Source organism: Crocodylus siamensis, chromosome 3, assembly GCF_052110815.1.
Source record: "Crocodylus siamensis isolate JL-2025a chromosome 3, ASM5211081v1, whole genome shotgun sequence".
Classification (NCBI taxonomy): Eukaryota; Metazoa; Chordata; order Crocodylia; family Crocodylidae; genus Crocodylus; species Crocodylus siamensis.
Window position 1 is genome coordinate 99,568,722 of NC_143397.1, and position 20,857 is coordinate 99,589,578.

At 45.5% G+C, this 20,857-nt stretch overlaps 1 protein-coding gene across 1 annotated transcript in view; it reads right to left on the reverse strand.

Annotated features, from left to right (window-relative positions):
* Positions 1-20,857, reverse strand: part of SUSD1 (sushi domain containing 1) — a 106,031-nt gene that overhangs the window by 53,825 nt on the left and 31,349 nt on the right. The window contains exons 6-10 of the mRNA XM_090037654.1: positions 19,751-19,930; positions 4,266-4,360; positions 2,539-2,725; positions 1,264-1,358; positions 890-1,076 (exon numbers count right to left, since the gene is read on the reverse strand). Coding sequence (XP_089893780.1) covers positions 890-1,076; positions 1,264-1,358; positions 2,539-2,725; positions 4,266-4,360; positions 19,751-19,930 — 744 coding nt within the window. The remainder of the gene's footprint in view (positions 1-889; positions 1,077-1,263; positions 1,359-2,538; positions 2,726-4,265; positions 4,361-19,750; positions 19,931-20,857) is intronic.

The following is a 20,857-nucleotide window of genomic DNA, read 5'->3' on the forward strand; positions in this document are numbered from 1 at the left end:
AAAAACAAAACAAAACAAAACCTCCCCAGCAAAACACCTGGATAAAGACAAGGAGTGTTAATATGGATCATTTACAAATGCATAAAGGAGGATTATATACCTCTGAGGAAAAATAATCTTTATCAAATTGCTTTAGGAAGGCTTATGGGATATTTTCTGTACTTGAAACACTCATTATGGCTTCATTCATTCTTTCTTAGACAGTGTGTCTACATGTTGCTGTATGGTGACACTGCTATGGCACCATGCTTTAGTACTTCCTTTTGGAAGGATTATTTTTCCTCAGAGGTATAGAATCCTCTTTTACACAAAGTTGTAAGCCTGCACTTTGAGTAGAGACCGGGGAGTTAAGAGATCCATAAGCTGGATACAAGAAGCTTAGCCAAGAGCTGGCACAGCGGCTCAGCGGAACTGGAGGTTGGTGAGTGGATGGGGTGTAGGGAAGGTGGAGCCCCAGGACCAGCCATGACAAATCTGAGAGTAACCCTGTCTCCAGGCCAGGGAGGAGAACACCACTAAACCCCTCCTCTTAGTTACAAATTCCATCAAGTCATGGCAGGAAAGTTGTGGGCCTGACCCAGGGAGTTGGGGGATACCCACAACACCAACTGAGAGTGCCACAGTCCTCAACACTTCTGCACACCTAATGCCCTTTGAGGAAGAGCAGTATGAGATGAAACTGACCCCTTAAAGTCACAGCTTAAGACTATCATATCAAGTTGCTCCTGCATTTTTCTCCTTCAACCTTCACATCTCACTTACTGGATTGGTCAAAATTCAAACTAAGATGTTGTTATTATTATTACTATTTTGCTGTTATTATTATATACATCTTCTCACCAGACATTATAAAGCAAAATCATTCAGACATTAAACAATCAACACTTACCAGCTGCTGGAGGTATTATGGGGATTTGTAAAACAAACTTGGTAGATCCCTCAGTGATACTGATAGTGTAGTTACAATCCAGGTGTAGAGGCAAACACACCTCTGGGTTCTCTTCCTCTGTCGTGAAGTTAATCATCACTTCATGGGAGAATTCCTCCAAATACCCCTGTTGACCCTGTATGTGAAACTATCATAGAAATGGAAATATTTTAAGATGATCTTCAATAAAAAACAAAGATTCAAGCAGCTCTCTAAAACTCCAGTTTAATTCCAGATTTACAGTTCTGACTTACAGCAATTACATCTGTCAGAAGACTGCTTAATCTCAAACCAATTATCTCCGAGTACCCAACAAGTGTACATGTCTCACTCACTAGGTAGGTTTCCTCCACCCCAGCTCTTCCAACATGTCTCTTCCATTTCAAACAGGTGCCATTAAATACTGAAACATTGCTGAATCTGTCCTCTTCTAAAAAACAGAAGAAAAAAAAGAAGAAAAAGGCATAGCTTCTCAAAAAGCATGTCCCTTATAATTGGCTGCATTACTTCCTTATGACATTTATAAGCCAAATTCTTATTTTTTTTTATTATTATCTCTTTCACAACAGCACCTAGAAGCTACAAGGCATCACAGCCTGAACTAATATCCATGTAAGGTTTGTCTACACAGGGACTTTTTGCAGCATATAACTGTTTCTGAACTCCTATATATGCAAACATTGTTACATAATAAAAGCCTTCACACATGAAATTGTTGAAATATAACTGAACCTTAAACTCACATCCTACCTTCATCTGAATTACTTTTCAAGTTTGACAACTGTCCAGACATAATTCCTGTACTGAAGGCCTGACAATCCAAATAGACAAGATGAATGAAAGGTTGGAGGGGAAACAGAACATGGAGAAGTACTTGCCCAAAGTCTCAAAGCAGGGTAGAGACAGAATGTGGGGAAAAAAACAGGTCTCTTGCATGGCATTTCTGTGACCCCACCCAGCATGCTATGCTGCCCCAGTAATCTCTACATTTTAACTTTAGAGCTGTGCGGTGGAATACAGTTCTGACATTCTGCTTTTGTTATATATTCTTAATATGCGATCCAAGTACATAAAGAATAAGATGGGATGCAAAATATACCTTCCTAACCTAAGAGGAGATTAGGGTTTTTATTATCGTTTACATTTTAAGTAACATTTTTTTAAAGCATATTTTTATTTAAAGTGCAGTTGCCAAAAAAGAAAAACATGACAAGTTTAATTTAAGCCATCAAATTCTCTGTTTCTCTCATTGACCCTTCTCACAAAGTTTCTCTTCAGCAAATACCTATTCTGACCACAGCTCATAGTCATGGTACATCCTCCCTCCAAGGACTATTTACCTTGACCATGCATCATGGTCTCACACAGCATTCATCCAGGGAACCCTGGCCAAGCAATCCTTCACAATTTCTTACATGTGGCTTCTCTCCAGTGACCATGTACGTTTCTTTGTCAAAAGGACCTTTGAATCTGGTAAATGCATTGCTCCAGTCATTTGCAGTCCCTTAACCACTTCACTTACGCCACAATTAATCAGTCAAATGGCCATAGTTCATTCTGAGTTAACTTTCCCTAATGCAACACAGCTCTGTAAAGCAAACAGCACTTACCAGCTGTGTGAATCATGACAGTAACTGGTACTGAGGGCTCAGGAAATACTATGGCAATGTTTACTGTATAGTTAGTGCCCACAGGTAAATCTAGACACATCTCTGGAGCCTCTTCAGCTGCAGTGAAGTTAAACAGTCTTTCATGGAAGATTTCCTTCTGATGCCATCTGCGCCCTTGGATATGAAACTTTGGAAGAAAAAGAAAGTCACATTTTCAGCTATATGCTCTTTTCTGGCCATTTTACGAGGAAAGGAATGGTTCCTCTAGGCCAGGGGTTGGCAACCCACAGCATGCGTGCCAAGCATGGCACACGAGGCCATTTTCCTCAGTATGCGTTGGGGCTGGGATGGGGAGGTAGCAGCTGTTGGCAGCCTCCAGGCTGCAGCCAGCCCTGGCTCTGGGTAGCTGCTACCAGCCGACAGACTGGGCTGCTCCCAGCAGCTGGCTGGCAGGCTGCAAGCCTGCAAGCCTTGTGGGGAACAGCCTGGACTCCATGGCTATCAGCAGTTACCCAGAGCCAGGGCTGGCTGCATCCAGGAGGCTGCAAACAGCTGCTGCCTTCCCAGAGCCTGGGGCCGGGGCCAGGGCCAGGACCGGGGCCAGGGGCGGGAGGGCAGCAGTTGTTTGTAGCTTCCTGGCTGCAGCCGGCCCAGGTTCTGGGTAGCTTTTGATAGCCACAAAGCCCGGGCTGCTCCCAGCAGCCAGCTCAGATGATGGAACCCTGGTGCAAGTAGCCCAGACTCCATGGCTATCAGCAGCTACACAGAACCTGGGCCGGCTGCAAACAGCTGCTGCCTCCCCGGCCCCAGCCCCGGGCAGGCAGCAGGTGTCAACGATGCTCCCCGCTGTGCTGCCCTCACCGCCGCTTCTGCAGAGCAGCGTTGGAACCTGGCATGGCAGGGCACAGCAGGGGGCACAGAAGGCTGCCTGCCACTCTGAGCTCCCCACTGCCCCGGCCACAGTTCCCCTGCAGACGGGCGGGGGCAGCAGCAAGGGGCACAGCCCTTTCTGCCCACGCTGCTCCCATGCAGACAGGGGAAGTGTGACCCGGCAATATGGATTTTGCAGCAGCAGGCAGCTTCCCTATGTGGCCCCTCTGTTCAAAGTCATCTTGGATTCATGTAAATAAAGGACTAATTATTCCTCTCGTCCACTTGAAGAAGGAAACTCACTTCTGAGAAGTGTTCCTACTTAAACTATGTTTAACCATTACTGTGCATACTACTACCATTAACAGAAGCAGAATTTAACCTTCCAGAAAGAATAAGCAGCATATTGTTTAACTGGGCTTCTTTATCAGCAGTCCTGCTGCTGAAAACATTTTGGTAACATTTGGTAACCAGATAATGATTCATGATAATGATTTCCATAACTACAATCCCATGATTACTATGCATTGTGCAGGTCATTTTTTAACTGTGCAGTTTAAATGGCAGTAGCATGTTGTGTAGATCATTTTTTACCTTTTTTTTTTTTAAACTCTGGACCTGCAGTCACTCATGCTTTGCCTGTGGTATTTTTGATCACTTGTTTCCTTGCACCAGTGTACACAAACAAGCCCAAAAGGATATTTTTTAGAAGATCAAAATAATGAAGATTGGGGATTTGATAACAGGAGTTCAGCAGGAAGCTATGCAGCATGCGGGGCTCAGATAATCCCAAGAACCAATGTGCCCAGGGACGTTCCTCCAAGAGAGAGAAACAACAAACACTCTGTCTTCCTTACCAGATATACCACCTTCAGACCACCTTCTCCAGGGCTCCTTTCCCACCTGACACAGGTTTGGTTAAATACAGAAACATTGCTGATGGCTGTCTTCACTGAGAGAGAAGGGAAAAGAAAGGCATGCAAGGTAAATAAAAAAAACAGATTTAGTATTTTGAAGGGGGGAACTAGAGAGCTAGTTGGTATGGGGGTTGCAACTGGCAGCAGATACTGGTAGACAAGATGAGAGCTCTTGGTAGCAGAGAGCTCACTGCACATGCATTACAGTACGCAGTCAAAGGCGGGGTATGACCACAGTACCACACTCTAGGACTGTGTGAAGCTTCAGGTGCTGATTCAATTTGGAGGAGATTCGGCCTGATTCGGTAGCTGAATCTCTGAATCTGAATTGCATCAAGGGACCAATTAAAAGGTCCAAATCAGTCTGAAGCTCTCTGAATCAATTCAGAAGGTTTAGAGAGCTTCAGCAATTTGGGCAATCCCTGCTGGCTGCAACAGGGAGCTGGACCCTGACTCCATGCTAGTAAGTAGGGGGTAGGGCAGAGGAGGCTGGAGGAGGGGAAAGGGGACCATGGGGGGACCTCATCCCCTGACTGCTCCTCTAGCCCCCCCGAGACTTCCCTGACCCCTGCCCACTCTCCCAGCCCCCACCCCATGACTGCCCCACCCACCCCAGCTCCCAGTTGTTTAAAAAAAAAGCCCAGGCTCAGCAGGTGCTGCCAGGCAGGGGGGCAATCCCCCACTACCCCTCACTGCCCCACACTGCATGGGGGGGCTCTGAATGAGCCCCCCGACCCCACCCACTCTCTTATCCCCCCCTGGCTGCCCCACCTCCTTGCCCTTTAAAAAAAACCAAACCCCCCCCCACACTCACTTAAGGCTTCTGGGGGCTCGCAGCAGAGCCCTCCATGTGGCATGGGGCAGTGGGGATTGCTCCCACACCTGGCAGAAGCCAGTGAGTTGGGGCTTTTTTATTTTTTATTTTTTTAAAGGGCTGGGATCTGGGCCAGGTATGGGAGCTATGAGGGGGGGCTGGGAGAGTAGGCAGGGGTCGGGAGGCTCATGGCAGAGCCCCCCATGCAGCGTGGGGAAATGGGGGGCAGGGGGGATCACCCCCCACCCGGCAGCACCGGGGCTTTTTTTTTAAAGAGCCGGGAGCTGGGGTGGGCAGGGCTGGGAGAGCAAGTGGGGCATGGGCCCTGTGCAATTCAGAGATTTTGCTGATTTGGCAGCAGCTGAATCTCCAAATCAGATTCAGCAGAATCGATTCAGGACAGCGATTCGAATCACCAGATCAAATCACTGTCCCCTGAATCAGCCGAATCTGAATCCAAATCCGAAGCAAATACTAGCTGCTTCACACAGGCCTACCACGCACCCCCCCTGGATCTACTTCTGCCTTTTAACATAGAGAAACCTGTTGCAAAGCTAAAAGTACAAGGTGGTCAAAACATTAGAAAAAGAAAATCAGTCAGCTGATCATCAGTTGTGATCATCAACACAGAGACACAGGCAAAAAAAAAAAAGTACCATTCACTGTAAAAATGCCCATGAAACAAGACGTATTCTGCTGTTAGCCCTAGGAATGCACAGCCCCACAACTGAGAACTCTGAGTGGCATCTTTTTCTCTCTCAAACTCAGATGAGTTCTTTGCATGTTCAGCTGTTTCCTTCTTTAAAGCTGACTCTTAAAAAATAAAGGAGGACAAGAGCTATTCATCCATATCACAATGAAAGGAAAACCCATGGCATATTAATGTAACTTGAATGAAAGGACAGATCCACTTTCCAGGATTCTGTAGCAAGTAAATCAAACACCAGACCCATCAGATGGCAAAGCCTTCAGGAGAAGTACTGTTGTGACAAATGCTCAGTTATCCATCACAAACAGACCAGGCAGTGCCCTTCACAGAGGGTGTGTTTACACATGCATTAGATCCAGGAGCAGTTTATTTGCAAGAAAACTACTCAAGAGTAAATGTTGCCAGCCAGGCATCTACACATGTAGGGAAGTGGGAGAAGATTCGCTGCTAATGGCAGCAAACTCCTCTCGCTTCCTGGGGCCCTGCAATGGGGGAGATCTAGGCTCCCCTTGGGTGCTAGAGGCTAGCAGTGACCACCAGGCTAGAAAACAGCTGGGACATCGCTCTTTGCCCCCTGGGGCTGGGGCTGGGACAATGTCCCCCTGCCTCAGGAGTAAGGAGCTCCTAGCCCTGGCTCTCTGATCAGGGCAGGGGCTTGGAAAGAGCTGCAGGGGAGGGACTGATCCAGCCCCCTGCCCAGATCCAGCTGAGGCTTGCTGCTAGCTGTCCCACCAGTGGATCAGGGCAAGGGGCTGGGACCTGCCCATCCCCTACAACTCTTTCCAAGCTATGCTCCTTAATTGCCTGATTGGGGCTTGGGGCTGGGACCTGCCCCTGACTGGGACAGTTTCCTGCTCTGCGATCATGGGGTAGGGGCTAGAGAGCCTGTTCCATTCTCATCTCCCTACTCAGCTCCCCACAGAGCTGAACAGAGAACAACCTCCCCAGCTTGTTCCTCACCCAGTTCCATGGTGTTGGGAGGGGAACAGGCTTCCCAGTCCCCTCCACTAGGGAGCTACCAGCAACCATGGGGCTGGTGCTGGGAGATCCTTATCTCCCAGCCCAAGCCCCATGACTGCAGAGCTCTGGCTGGGGGATAAGGATCTTCCAGCCCCCACTCCCCGACTGCAATCTCAGAACAGGTCCTTGGAGCTCCCTGCTGCGGAGGCAGGGGGACATAGTCCCTGCCCAGGCCCCAGCAGCAGGCAGCTCCAGGGGCAGGGAGCAATCTTCCTCCCACTGGTGGCTGACTGACCGGGAGCAAGTCAGGCATTTACACACGCTCTACTGCACAGTTAGTAATCAAAAGTAAATTTGCTACTTGCATTGGCAGGTTGAAAGTTTACTCATGATTAGCAAGGTTTACTGTGCAGTAAGCATGTGCATGTGTAGATGTACATGCTTACTGTGCAGTAAACTGTGCTACTTCACCGTAAAGCATCTTGTATAGATGCACCCAGAGTGGAGAAAATGACAGGTCAGCCAGTGACAGACTGATAATTTTATTGATCTCTTTTATTATGTTGTGTCTAAGAGTTAACCAAAGAAAAAGACATGATGACACTATACAACTATAGAGGAATGCACAGTCCCAGTAGAGTTTACAATCTGAAAGGATAAGACAGAAAAAGGAAGGAGGACATGCAAATCAAATAAGCAGTGACAGCAACAAACAGTATGGGCTGGGGAGCTTTCAAAAGGTAGTATTTTCCTTCCTTTTTTTCTGTGTATCGTAAGAATTCTTCCACAGGTTACCATTTTTTCTGTGCAAATTTGCAGTAATTGATGCTTAATCTTCTATCCAATATAAGAAATATGTAGTATTTAAGATTACAAGTCTCTAGGCCTGGATATATTATTCATGCATTGAGGTAGTGTTTCCAGTGAATGCAAGGAGGCAGTAGCATGTTGAGTGCTGAATATGGTAAACATGTATTATCCACTTTGATTCGGACCCACATCTAACAAGAGAATTGAAAAGGATTTTTTTTCTCTATTGTAGAAAAGGAGAAATCAATTTGCAATTAACAGACAAAGCCACTGGATGCCACTGTTGTTCCATAAAATGAAAGCTCAGGACCAAAGATGGAATCAACAAAACTCACAACAGCCATGATATCCATCCACCCATGGAGAGGAGTGAGAGTAATATTTCTGGAAAAAAGGAGATACAGAAATGGGCACTAGGAAGTGGGGGTAGAGATGGGTATTAGAGGAGTCAGAGTAGGAAACTGGAAAGGGAAAAGAAGATAAGAGTGTCACAAAGGCAAGTAGCAGCCAGGAAAGGAAAATAATAAAAGATTGGGAATACTGGTGAGAGGTTAAAAAAAAAAGAAAGGGGAAAAAAATGCCAGAAAGAAAATAATCTGAAGGGACATCTGGGAGGGGAGAAACAAGAAGCAACCAAGAGAACCAAAAGAGAAATGCAAAGGAAAGATGGAGTAGGTATAAAGTTTGAATTCTGTTTACTCACTTCCCAGCACTTTAAGGGACCTGGCAAGAAATGGAAGAGCTTCCTTTAAACTTGGGAGTGGAGCAGAATCTCTGGGTCACAATCGCAACCAAGCTTGGAAAAGCCAGGTAACTGTCTCCAGATGGGTAACAGTACACTGTTGCCAATGCCGCCTCTACCTCTGGGTAGAGGCGCTGCACCAGTTCAAGCCCTACATATTGTCCTAATAACCCAGCTCAACTCTGCTCAAAGGAGACTACTTTTATAGCTAAGCAGAATTCAGCTTCTCTAACTCAGTCTTTGTTTTTTTGCCTGCTAAGACTGTCAACAAAAGTGGGCCTTAGTGCCACCTGGAGAGTATGAAGATGGTTTTGTGATACCGTGAATGGCCTCCAAGGAACTTCCCTAAGAACCCCAACTTCTCGCATGCACCATCAACCAGCCTTCAGATGGTCATGGGATTGGGCCTCTGACTGATGTCTGTGAAAGATTCTCTAAGCTTGTACTAGTCAGAACGACCAGCTCTAAGCACTTAAGAGATGGCATGTAGGTACATGCAACAAACTCTATTTCAATTACATGCCATCTTCTAAAAGTAACTAAAAGAACAGCCCAAATTCATGCAGAGACATTTCCTCCCACTCACCTTCACACACATACACATGGCTTAGGACAGAGGAAAAGACAAGTATTTCCTTCCCCTTTTCTTACGTTTGCTTTATCATTGCAGTGACAACTGCAAATGACACACTGCAAACGCCATCTGCTACTAGTTTGTACTGCACGTATATTCTTCATGAGTAATCAGCACTACAGAAAGAGTGTTTCAATCACTGTTTCTATCCAAGTTCTTCTATAGTACCTATTATCATAGAATCCAGACGTAGTACTTTCAGCTTTTTTCTTCTTTTGCATCTGTAACCAGGGTTTTTTTTTGACAGGGATATATCACAAAGTAATTTCTATAACTTTGCATGTTGGACTAAGGGATCTAGTCCCTGTGTTACAAAACTCAAAAGAACCTTAGCTGTGGAGCTAAAAGAAGATGTCTAATATTCAGCTGTCATCCCCCCCTCCACCAGCTGAACAGCTCACAGAAGAACTGCAATGTTATAGGTACAAACCACCATGCAGGAAGAAACAGAGAGATAGCTAATGATTTACTACTTCCTTTAGTCTAAAAACATTACCAGGATACAATTAGGGGCCAAACAGACTGTTGAAGCAGAATGACAAAAAGCAGGCATAGGAGGTACAATTCTCAGCACATCCACAAAGGAAAGGTGTATTAATCATACGCAAAAGTTACAGCTTCAGAACAAGGTAGCCTAGATAGGCTGGGACTAGAAATGCTGCATGGCCTCCCTCTATCTGGAAAGTATTTTTGGTATTAGGTTTGATATTTGTAATCAGAAGTTCTATAATCATTAACTGGGTTTCAAACAAAAAGCTTAATTAGCCTGAAAGCCAGACCTTTTTTTTTCCGTTAATCATAGTTGAATTGCCTTTCTTTGATCTGGGGAACAATGCCTCCCATAATGCAAATCCCACCTGTGTTTTTTCAGACAATTAAAGAAATTAGCAGATTTTCAGATGTCTGGATTTTAGACTTCAAATTAACCCTTTATGCATTTTACATTAGAGAGTTTAAAAAAAAAAACCAGAAATAACTCTAGCAGCAGGGTCCAGGACCCACCAGTCTTCCTTTCAGAGAAATGCCTTCCTCATTGGCTTAGTCAGGCTCCCTCTTCCTTGCTCTTCTTCTGGCCCCATGGACCAGCTGCAACAGGCCAATTAGAGAAACGCACCCCTGCCAAGCCTACTGCAACCTGGAGACAAGAGCATGCTCCTGGGAAGTGTGATCTTAGGGTCTAAAACCCCTTGAGGCTTGAAACCTCTTGGAGTGAGTAGCACCTAGAACCCAGGTCTCCGACTCCCTGCAAAAGTATTAACCACTACCTTATTGGGCAAATGGTGAGTACCACCTCCTCTTCTTCCACCTAAAAGGGACCCAGGGGGCAGTGCTTTATGCCAAACTCAATGCTGCAGCAGTTAGACACTCTGGTTTAGGTAGGCACTTCCCAGCAACTGATTTGGATCAGAAGAGAAGTGCATGCTTTTCAGCCCTGGGCCCAACACTTAAGTCTGGAGGAGCAGCAGGAGTTCAGATACAGCCCTTTCTCTAGCTTTCCCATTGGCTAGCTGTGAGCAATTAGATGATCTGGATTTGCCTTGGGAGGCATTTAGGGATATTGTTACATGTTAACGGCCCTTAAACCAGGAGTGTCCATACATTAGAGCAGGAAAACACATGCTAAGGGCCCTCTGAGCCAGCTCAGAGAGACTTCTCTTACATTAAGGGTTGTCTCTAAGCGGTTTTAGGCAGCTTGTGTTGCAGATGTGTGACTGCTCCATAGGCCTAAAACCAGCTGGGAGCAGTCCTCCAGCATCCCAGGCAAGTTAGATTCAGGCTGGCGGCAGGGGGGAGCAGACAGCATGGTGGGCCTGATGTTGCGGGGGTCTGATCTAGGGGCTAGCGAAATCCAGGCCAGTGGGGGGAGGGATGAGCAGTGCCCCACCCTCCACACAGAATGGGCCCACCATGCCACACTGCCCACCCACCCTTCTGACCCAGATCAAACCCACCACTCCACACCCCAGATCCCTGCTCTTCACCCTCCTGCCAGCTCCGGACTAACTTGCAGCTCCTAGCACTGTCTCAATAGAACAAGCAAGGAAGAGGAACCTACCCGTTGTCAGTGTTGCCAGTGCTCTCTGGGCTGTGGTCAACCTAGAGAGCAGTAGCAACCGAGCAGAAGCAGTGGTCATGGCTGGGCAGGCCCCATCCCCACCTGCTTTACCAGGGATAAACCACAAGGGCCAAGGTGCAGAATGGAAGCTCAGAGGGGCAGGGAGGGAGCCCCAGTGGTGGGGGAGATGGAAGGACAGCAGCTTGCTTGATTTGGGCCAGCGAGGAGGGGATAGAGATGGGGGTGAAAGGGCAGCAGGGACCTAGTCAGGGCTAGCGGGGTCCCAACAGGACACTGTCAGCCCCTGGCTGCCTTCAGTCTGGTCCACCTACCCTGGCAGGCACAAACCCAGTTTGGCTCCTAGCCCCACCCCTGCTCCCCCACCCTCTAAGGGCAGGTCAGATCAGTGTAGGTTACAGAGGGTTTTAACCTTTAACCTGTGACTGCTAAAAGTACATCTCAATTTTAGCACCAATTAAAATTATCACATGCTAAGTGTAATGCATAACAAGGCTCTAGTTCTCCCAGTCACTGTACAGGAAACCTAGAGACTGTCTCCCCACTGTACAGGTAACCCTCTTCCTCCCCTTACCCAGGACAAAGACTTGAATATTAGCTGCTGTGATGCTTAAGGGGGGGGGTGCATTTCGGAGAGTCAGTCAGACTTGCCCTAAGCAACTCACCCAGGCAGTCTGTGGTAGAGCAGGGAACTGGGTTTTGGTCTCCAGACTGCCAGAAAAGCCCTAACCATAGTGCCATCCATTCCAGCCACAAAGGGCTAAGGATCTGCTTACAGGCCTATGGCTCAAGGATTTGTCACAATGTTACAGTGAAACAATCTGAAAAGGTTCACTGTCAGAGAGAAAAGTAAAGAGACAAAGAGCCCAAAACTTCGACCACAGCTATTACCACTTGTGCAATCACAGGAGATGGAACAACAAACCGCATTTCCCCTAGAAGTGTTTTTTCTATTTGCTCACTGCATTTGATGGTGCTTTTCTGTATCACTGAGTTTCACTTCTGTGTTGCTAGTCAAAACTAGTCCCTCATCTCATGCATCAGCATGACATCAGCTTTGTGAAGCAGTGCTCTGGATGCCCATATGCCTGCCTTCCCCTGAGAGAGAGTCACAGCAGCTGCTTCTGGGGCTGTCTGCTTCAACACTAAGTAGTTACTTCTCATTTTGCTTGGAAAATCATTTAAGTTACAGATTTCTAGTAATATGGTCATAGTAGCCATGACAAATACCTGTCTCTTATTGAAGTTGAACGTAATATTTTATTTTTTTGAAACAGAAACTTGATTAAGTATTTTTCTCCTCTGGATAAAGACAAATAATTGGCTAGACAGGAGGAATTACTATTTTGACCTTTCTTCAGTTAAACAATTGTACCTATCCATGCCAACACAGGATGAGGTATTTAATACTAATAATTGTTCTTTAGGAGAGGGGTGCAGGAGGAGTTCTTTGGGAGTGAGGCAATGAAGGTCATCCCAGAAATGGGGGGAATGGGTCAATGCCTTTGAGGGTATTGCTGGTATTGTAACCAGGGCTACAGAAAGGATAAGGTACCATATAAGGTCTCCAGTGACAAAGCAACAGAAACATCTGCAGACTTGAGATTTCCAGAGCTGGAGGGAGCCAAGGAGCGAGGTAAAATGAAGGCAAGGTAAATGAAGGTGAGCCCAGGCAAACAAGTGCCACTGCAAAGACCCACTCTGACCTTCCCTTCCACTCTGCCTGTGTTAAATCCATATGCTAATACAACGTACCTGCTATTCAGTACATGTTCAGCACCACTGACACACTTAGTCTCACGTGGGCCTGATAGTATATGTCCAGGGCCACTCTAAGGGAAATTACATCTGGAGTGTGCAGAGCATGCTTTTTTAGTTGTGCTAGGGGTTTCTGACCCCTGCAGTAGAGCATATGTGCCAAGCATGGCATGTGAGGCCATTTGCTCAGCATGCTACCACCAGTCTAGGCTCTAGGCAGCTGCTGCCAGCCATGAAGCCCGGGCTGCTCCCAGCAGGTGCAAGCCCTGCTGCAAGCAGACCAGGCTCCGTGGTTGGCAGCAGCTACCCAGAGCCTGGGCCAGCTGCAGCCAGGAGGCTGAAAACATCTGCTCTGGGGTCCAGCATTAGCTCCATACTGGTGGGTGCACGCATGCCTCAGAGTGGACGGTGGGGGAGGGGCCTGAGGCAGTGCAACCCTGGCTGCTCCCCTGCTGCTGGCACAGAGCTGATGGCGGGGCTCCAGAGCCCAGTACAGCTGTTTGTAGTCAGCCTGGACTCTGGGCAGCTGCAACAAGCAGCACGCAGGTTGCAAACATCTGTGCTGGGCTCCACAGCCCTGGCATCAGCTCCATGCTGGCGATCAATGCACAGGCACCTCAGAGTGGACAGCAGGAGGGCTGTGCTGCCTCAGGCCCTATCCCCACCGTCCACTCCGAGACGTGTGTACACCCACTGGTATGGAGCTGATGCCGGAGCCCGGAGCAGCTGTTTGCAGCCTCCTGGCTGGAGCCAGCCCAGGCTCTGGTAGCTGCTGCCAACCACAGAGCCCAAGCTGCTTGCAACAGGGCTTGCAGCTGAGCCCTCCTGACTCTCACCGGCTCCAAGCCCAGCCCCGGCCCAGCTCTCCCCACTGGAATGAGGCTGGTGCTGCCCCTTGCCAGGAGCACCACACCTTTTGCAGGCTTAGCTGAGCAGGGCGGGTGGGTGGTTGGGCTGATGGGCAGGCTCTGGCTGATGGGCTGGTTCCCTGGGAAGCACAGGGGCTCTGGCAGGACGAGGGCATGGTTGGGTTGGACTTTATCCAGTAGCCCAGCAGCCTGGCTCCATGCACCTGCACATCTAGTTCTGTGTGTTTGTCTGCCTCTGTCTGGCTCTGTGCGTCTGTGTGCCCACACGTGTCTAGTTCCAGATGTCTGTGTGCATATGTCTGTTCTGGGTGCGTTCTGGTTTTCTGTGTTTGTGCACATGGTTCTTGTGGGGGGGTGTCTGGTCATCTCTCTGCTCTCCTTTTTCTTTTTCTCTCTCCTCTTTCTCTTATTTGTCTCTTTTCTCTCTCTCTCTCATTGCAACATGCTCAACAAAAAAGGAATACACAACAACAAAGGCAACATTTATGATTAGTAAGTATACTAATATGCAGTGCATCCTACCATGTACCCTCCCCTCTGCCCCCACCCTCATTTTGTTTTCCTGGCATGCCGGCACTCCGGCACCTTCCACGGTAAACATTGTGGGTTTTTTGGCGCAATGGCCAAAAAAAGTTGCCTACCCCTGCTCTACTGTGTAGTCTGAGATGGTGCACACATGCTGCAGAACTTCATAAATCTTACATGATTTTGGAAAAATACAGGCATGCGCATGATGAGACAAACCTCCACAGCATTTCCCTTTGAGCACACCCCTTTAAAGTGATGGGAAAATACCAGAATTAGAATTAGCAACTGGGTAGCCCCATAACTACTTGTCCCTTTAGTGAGGAGAATTTTTAACTTTGCCTGGCTCTCCAGGAAGCACATGAAAAAATATTTAAATGTCCCAGTTTTGATGTTCCATCTCCACCAGAGAAAAGTTAAAGGTAGCTGTGCAAAGCCTGGCTAAATGTCGCAACCATGAAAAGGGCAGAGAGAATACACAGCAGAAAGGAGAAGGACCAGAGTGGCTGAAAATAAAGCCCACTGTGGGACTTAACTTCACTGACATGTTTCCAGCACATGTGCCTTGCAGAGGAAAAGATTCTGTATCTTCTCTGTTAGTTCTTCCTGACCTTTCAGTATTCACTGTTTGTCATCATTACTCAGTGAAAGACAAAAACAAATCATTCTGAATTTTCATTTAAAATATCCTTTGAGCCCTTTCCCTGTCTCTCTCCAAAGAGTCATTTTATAGTCTCAGTAACACTATGTGACATGCACTATTATGCCTTATAGTTTTCCGGTATTGCGTAATGCAACTTTCTGTTTCTTGCATCCTCTCAACGAGAATAAAGCAGATTTAGAAGGGGTTAGGTTTTTTTTTACTCAGTTTCACCTTGTTAAATAAAATATGACCTTCAATCTTGCCAAGTTACCTAATGTCACAAAACCAGATTTAGACCTAGCCAAGAGAGCATTTCACAGAATAGATCCACACTTGGATACTTTCTTTTCCTGAGTTTGCTACTATGTAACATTAAAGTTCTGTTTTTTTTAGGATATTTCAGACTCTACCTATGTTGGTGGAAGTGCTTTCTAACCAAACCCCTTCTTCAGTGCAAACTGGAAAGTTATTTCCTCTGGCATACTTGAATCCCTTCTGATAGTCAGAGTAGGCCTCACTCCCAAGCTGTGAAGTACAATTCCACAGCAGTTCAGTATGCTGTACCTCTGGTGGAAACCCAGTCTACCTATGCAATGCAGCGAAGCAGGGGGCAGAAAGCACCTGAAAAATGGATGTGTTCATGTTCAATTGCAAAAAAAACAACTTCTGAACAGCTTGTATAATAACATGTAAAATGCAGATTTCGTGAAAGGATTAAGCTCTCTTCAGAAGAAACTTATGGTGTGAGCCCAGTGGTGTGCCCAACATTGTATTTTCCTTATGTCAGAACGCACCAGCAAAGAGCCAGTGGTATTTAGTGCTGACTTGTCACTTGCAAGCTGTCACTTGGTTCATGCATGTAAGGGATAGGACCAGAATGGACGGTTATACACCCTGTGATAGAGGAGAGCAGGCAAAGAATCATCCCCTCAGACTCAGTTTAAAGCCAGCCATTATTGGAATTCACTCTCAACTCTGCCTTATCATGGGGAGTGCTTAGACCCAACATCGCCCAGTAGTGTCAACTACTTTAACACAGTTTTTGTATTTAATTATACCTATCATTAAATTTATTTTTTTTGATACTGTGGAGTTCAACAGATTGGCAATGCAAATAAAGGGAGTTTCACTGCAATTATGACAAGAAAAATGGAGAAAAGTGGTTATTTGTCAAACAGCATATTTTCAAGGGATACTTCTTAAACTTCTTCCTTAGTTCTAATTAGATTTTTCATTCTATAATGTCCACCACCCCCTAAGGCAGTGGAAAAGGAGAGAAATGATTCTCTGACTTCTTTCATAAGTTATTCTGGAGCAGCGCATGAATTTTTCTCATTTTAATGAGATTTATTGATTAATTACATAGACCCTTAAGATCACATTCATCCGAAAGGCATCATTACTGAAATAGAAAAAGAAATTTCATTTCATCTGAAAGTCATTTGTGACCTCTAATGAGTGTTAAAAATTTAGTAGTAAAGCATCTTCAAGCTTTGCACAGCTTTTTAGTTACTTTTTTTTTTTCAAACATGCCAAAACTAGCAGAGCTGTTGCTTTGAAATTTCACCTTTTATTCTAATTGTCCATTCCCCTGTGCACTACAGGAATGGTTTTCAGAGAGAACCACTGGGACTACATCCTGAACTTCCACTTCAGACAGAACTCCCACTGCAATGTCGGCAATCTGACTGGAGTGTGGACACTGGCATTCACAAAGCAAGTAAGACTAAGATGAAGATTAAAGTCTTGATCTTGCAAAAGTATACACACTTGATTAATTTTACATACCGAGAGTCATTCTATTGGCTTTAAAGTAACACTCAAGAGGGTGCATCTACTGTGGAGTTATACCTAATTAGCTCCACAATAAAGTGTCACGCATCTACACATGCAGAACTATTAGACTGGAGTAAACTAATTAACTCTGCTGTAGGTTAGTACTGCCAGATACAAGTACTATCCTACAACAGAGTTTACTCTGTTGCAACACATGTGTAGACAGTGATGGGGCTGGTTGGGGCATGAGGGTGCTTCAGTGTGGGGGCTGCCTGCCAGCTAGCCTCGCACTGAGGCACCCTCATACCCCAGCCACCCCTCCACAGCATGTTAAGCCAGGTCAGAGCAGCCCCAAACTAGCAGTCTGACCCCCCAGGGCCTCTGTCAGCCAGGGCTGCCCCACCCTGGATCAACATGCTGTGGGCCTAGGCATATGTGTACATGCTGCACCCAGGAGCAATAAACTGTGTCACAAACTACGCCAGATTTTCCTGAGTGTCTTAATATGCATGTGTAGATGTGCCCAAAGTGTGTAAAATTATGCCGGTGTATCTCCTTTTCAACAATGTTATTTCCCTCAACAATAAATGCAAGACCTGCCAACGCATCTCTATGGCCAGAACAATCAACACATCAGAATGAAACCATCAAAATCCATGGATCATACACCTATCTATCCCAAAATGTGGTACACTTCATCCAGTGCCCCAAATGCCCTCACGGTAACTATGTGGGTGAAACTAAACAAAAATAACATACCAGAATGAATAAGCACCAGAAAATAAAGAACAGAGAACTCAAACATAGATAGGGAAACACTTTTCACAGAAAAATCACTCATTGTCTGACCTCGCAGTTCTTGTGCTCAAAGGAAATCTACCCAACACTCCTCATAATATTAGCTTGGAAACAGAAATTCCAGAAATTAGCCTATCTGGATTTAACACAGACAGTGACCTCATAATGATCTACTTGATAATCTACCATTATAATATAATCCCTGCACTTCACAGGTGATAATGACCCTCCTGAACACTCTTGTTCCTCCTATATCAGGCTGTCACTGCATCTCCTGCATGTTGACAATCTGTTCATTTCTCTTGTATCCTATTTTTGTTTATAAGTTTTACACAAGCTTTTGTTACATATGCAACTTAACTCTTCTGTGTCTGCTCCTATCCCAGTGCTTGCAGACATTAAAAAAAACAAAACAAAAAAACCGCATTTTACCAGAAGCAGAAAGGCCTTACTTCCACCCAGCTCTGCAGTGTCCGTAAATATTGGGCACTTCAGTAGGACTTTTGATGCTTTTAGCTAAAGCTGATTCAATAAGCTATTTGATAGAAGTGCCAAAAAGCCCCATTAAGTGCCCAATCTTTATAGATGCTGCAGAGACAGGTTGAAGTAATGCACTGACTCTTCTGGGCATGCATAGGGCTTGGTGCAGGAATGCACTGAGTTTAAAGTAAAGCTCCATTTTGGCTTTTTTAACTGTCTGCAAGCAGCCTAAGATACCAGAATGCTTGCCTATGTCTATCTCAACAAAGCAGCTGGTCCAATAAGATATTACCCACAAGAATTCTTGCTGCTTGCATCCTTCCTGGACCATCACAGTAATAACATCACTGTAACACAAGCAGGAAGGAAAGAAATTTCTAGAGGATTCTTAGACTTATCAATAATTGGGGAAATGCTGATGCATACAGGGTTCATTTGGAGGTATTTAGAAAGGCTATCTATGAAACAATTGTGGTCTTTGGATTATCCTAGGTTTTGGGGGAGTTCAAATCCCCAGTGGTCAGGGCTGGCAGGATCAGCTGGAAGGCTGATCTCTGGAAATACTGGCAGGACTCTCAGAGGGGCTAGGTTGTAACCAGACGGGAAGGTAAGAACTTTCCTTCTTTTTGTTGCCTTCAAACTAAATGGTGAGTTTTAATTGTATAATTCTTTTTTCCTGTATAATAAATACCTTCGATGTTTTGTCTCCTAAATGACTGTTTGTGGGAAAGTGAGATCTCAGGTCAAATGATACTCCAAGCTAGCCCATTCTATGGAAAGGGGGGACCTAAAATTCTTTCACAATACAAGGGGAGGCTACCTGGAGCTACTAGAGATTTGTCTCCTCCAGATGTGGAGTCCAGTAGAAGGGCAGTACAGCTGAAGTTGTGGGGAGAAGGACTCACCCCAGGGTAAACCTTAGTTTGTTCCTTGGGACAGTCTCTGGGACAGTGGGAAGAAACTTCTGGTTCTGGCAGTGTCCCGTGGACAGATTTGTGATAACTACCCCCCCCAATTGAAAAATAATGTTCTAATTCATGTCTGTGTTGGATGTTTGCCATACTCTATTGCTGAAAGAGCCCCAAAACAATTGTGATATAGAAGTGATTAGTCCATGCTCAGAAACTGTTTATTCAAAATGATCTCCTAGAAGTACCTGAAATACAAAATTCATAGAGAGAGATAAAAAGGATGTTCTGGAGTTCTTCTCAAATGACTGCACAGCACAGAAAAGCAAAACTGTCTCTAAACTCAGACATTAAACTTGGGAACTGAAACTAAACCTCTTTCTTTCCTGTACATAACCACAAGTAACAAAGAATTTACAGATCAAGTTCTGCCCTGACTCATGTCTTTTCAGGACAACTCTCTTTAGACTCTGACCTACAACTGAAATTTATTGACAGCTCTGTTGATGCATGAACTAAAGAAGAATCCAGTCCCTTATTCCAGCTCTGACAAGTTCCCAAACTCTGACAGATTGTGCACCACCAATTTAAAACAATACAACCTTAAATACCACCAGCAAATTTTTGCCATATAAAGTAATTATAATAAATCTGTTAACGTGTACCACTGACAGATTCTCTGCGTACCACTGGTGGTACCCATACCACAGATTGGGAACTGCTGCCTTATTCCATGTCTGAGATGGTTTTGTAGTCCCCTCTGCACTAAAACTATGTAAAAGCTTATTTTTGCTACTTAGGTCAGCACACATGACTTGGAGACATGCAACATTAGTCATTCTTTGAAATAAAATCATGCTTTGAGTTTAGTATTAACCATTTAATTTCAAGGAAAAATCATAGACCTCTATTAACAGTTACTTACCTTTGCATACACCTGTGATATTTTCCCATTTCTGACTTACTGTGCATTCTGAAAAATTTCTGTCTCCATTAAAGTAATACCCTTCTATACATCTATAGTACACCCTGCTCCCCAGAGCTGTGGATTTGTCCCAGATCATTTCTGTATGTGGAATCCAAAAAGGTCTGCCACAGTCTATTTCTGGAGAAGAAAATAAAGGACAAAAATTTACAGCAAGCCAGAACATGACAGAGAGTTTAGGATGTACTAATTGTTTCACCAAATATTACTTCACTTATTTGCTAAATTAAACAGCAAATCCAGGAGTTCAGGATTTGTGGGGCTCCTAGCACAACAGGGCTCAAATCCTGGATTGGTATCTCTAGATGTTCCAGCTACAATACACAATAAAACAACAAAACATCCTATAATGCAATGAGAAGGAGAAGTTTAGGAGCACAGTGGAACCTATTACCAAAAAGGACCTCCAAGTTACATTTCACAACTGGGTTTAGCACCAACATCTCCCAACAATGTTTTTGTCTCTTCACATATTCTACCTGTCAGTAACAGTGGTGGCAACTCAGATTCTCTACCTGAGCCCTGGTACAGGACAGAGGAATTTATAGGCTAAGCCAGGAGAGCTCAACCCCTGGCTCATGGAGCTGCGTCATCCAGCCTGCAAGTCTCCCCACAAGTCTGGAAATTGGGTGGCAGTGGAGTAGTGGCTACATTAATCGCTGCTCCCTGCTGCCAAATTTCCAGACTTGTGGAGAACTTTGTGGGCAAGATGGTGTAGCCCTATACGCTACTCCCTCTGGTATAAAGTAACTTTATATCTCAAGGGCTAGTATCTCAGTCCTGCACTGCTCAAGTGGTAAAGTGGGAAGGGAAACCATTTATACGTCCTTAGTTGAAGGTCCCCCTGCTGTGACTCATGAATATCCCTGTGGACTGGTGCATGGGGCCAAGTTAGCATGCTGCTAGATTGGTATGCAGCCTGATCTGGCTCATGGGACTGCACCTGCAGACAGGATGGACCCACACACTGACCTCTTGCTGGGTCAGGCCTTAACACTAACCCTGCCCATGGGATGCAGCTTGCAAACTGTCCCCACACCATTATTC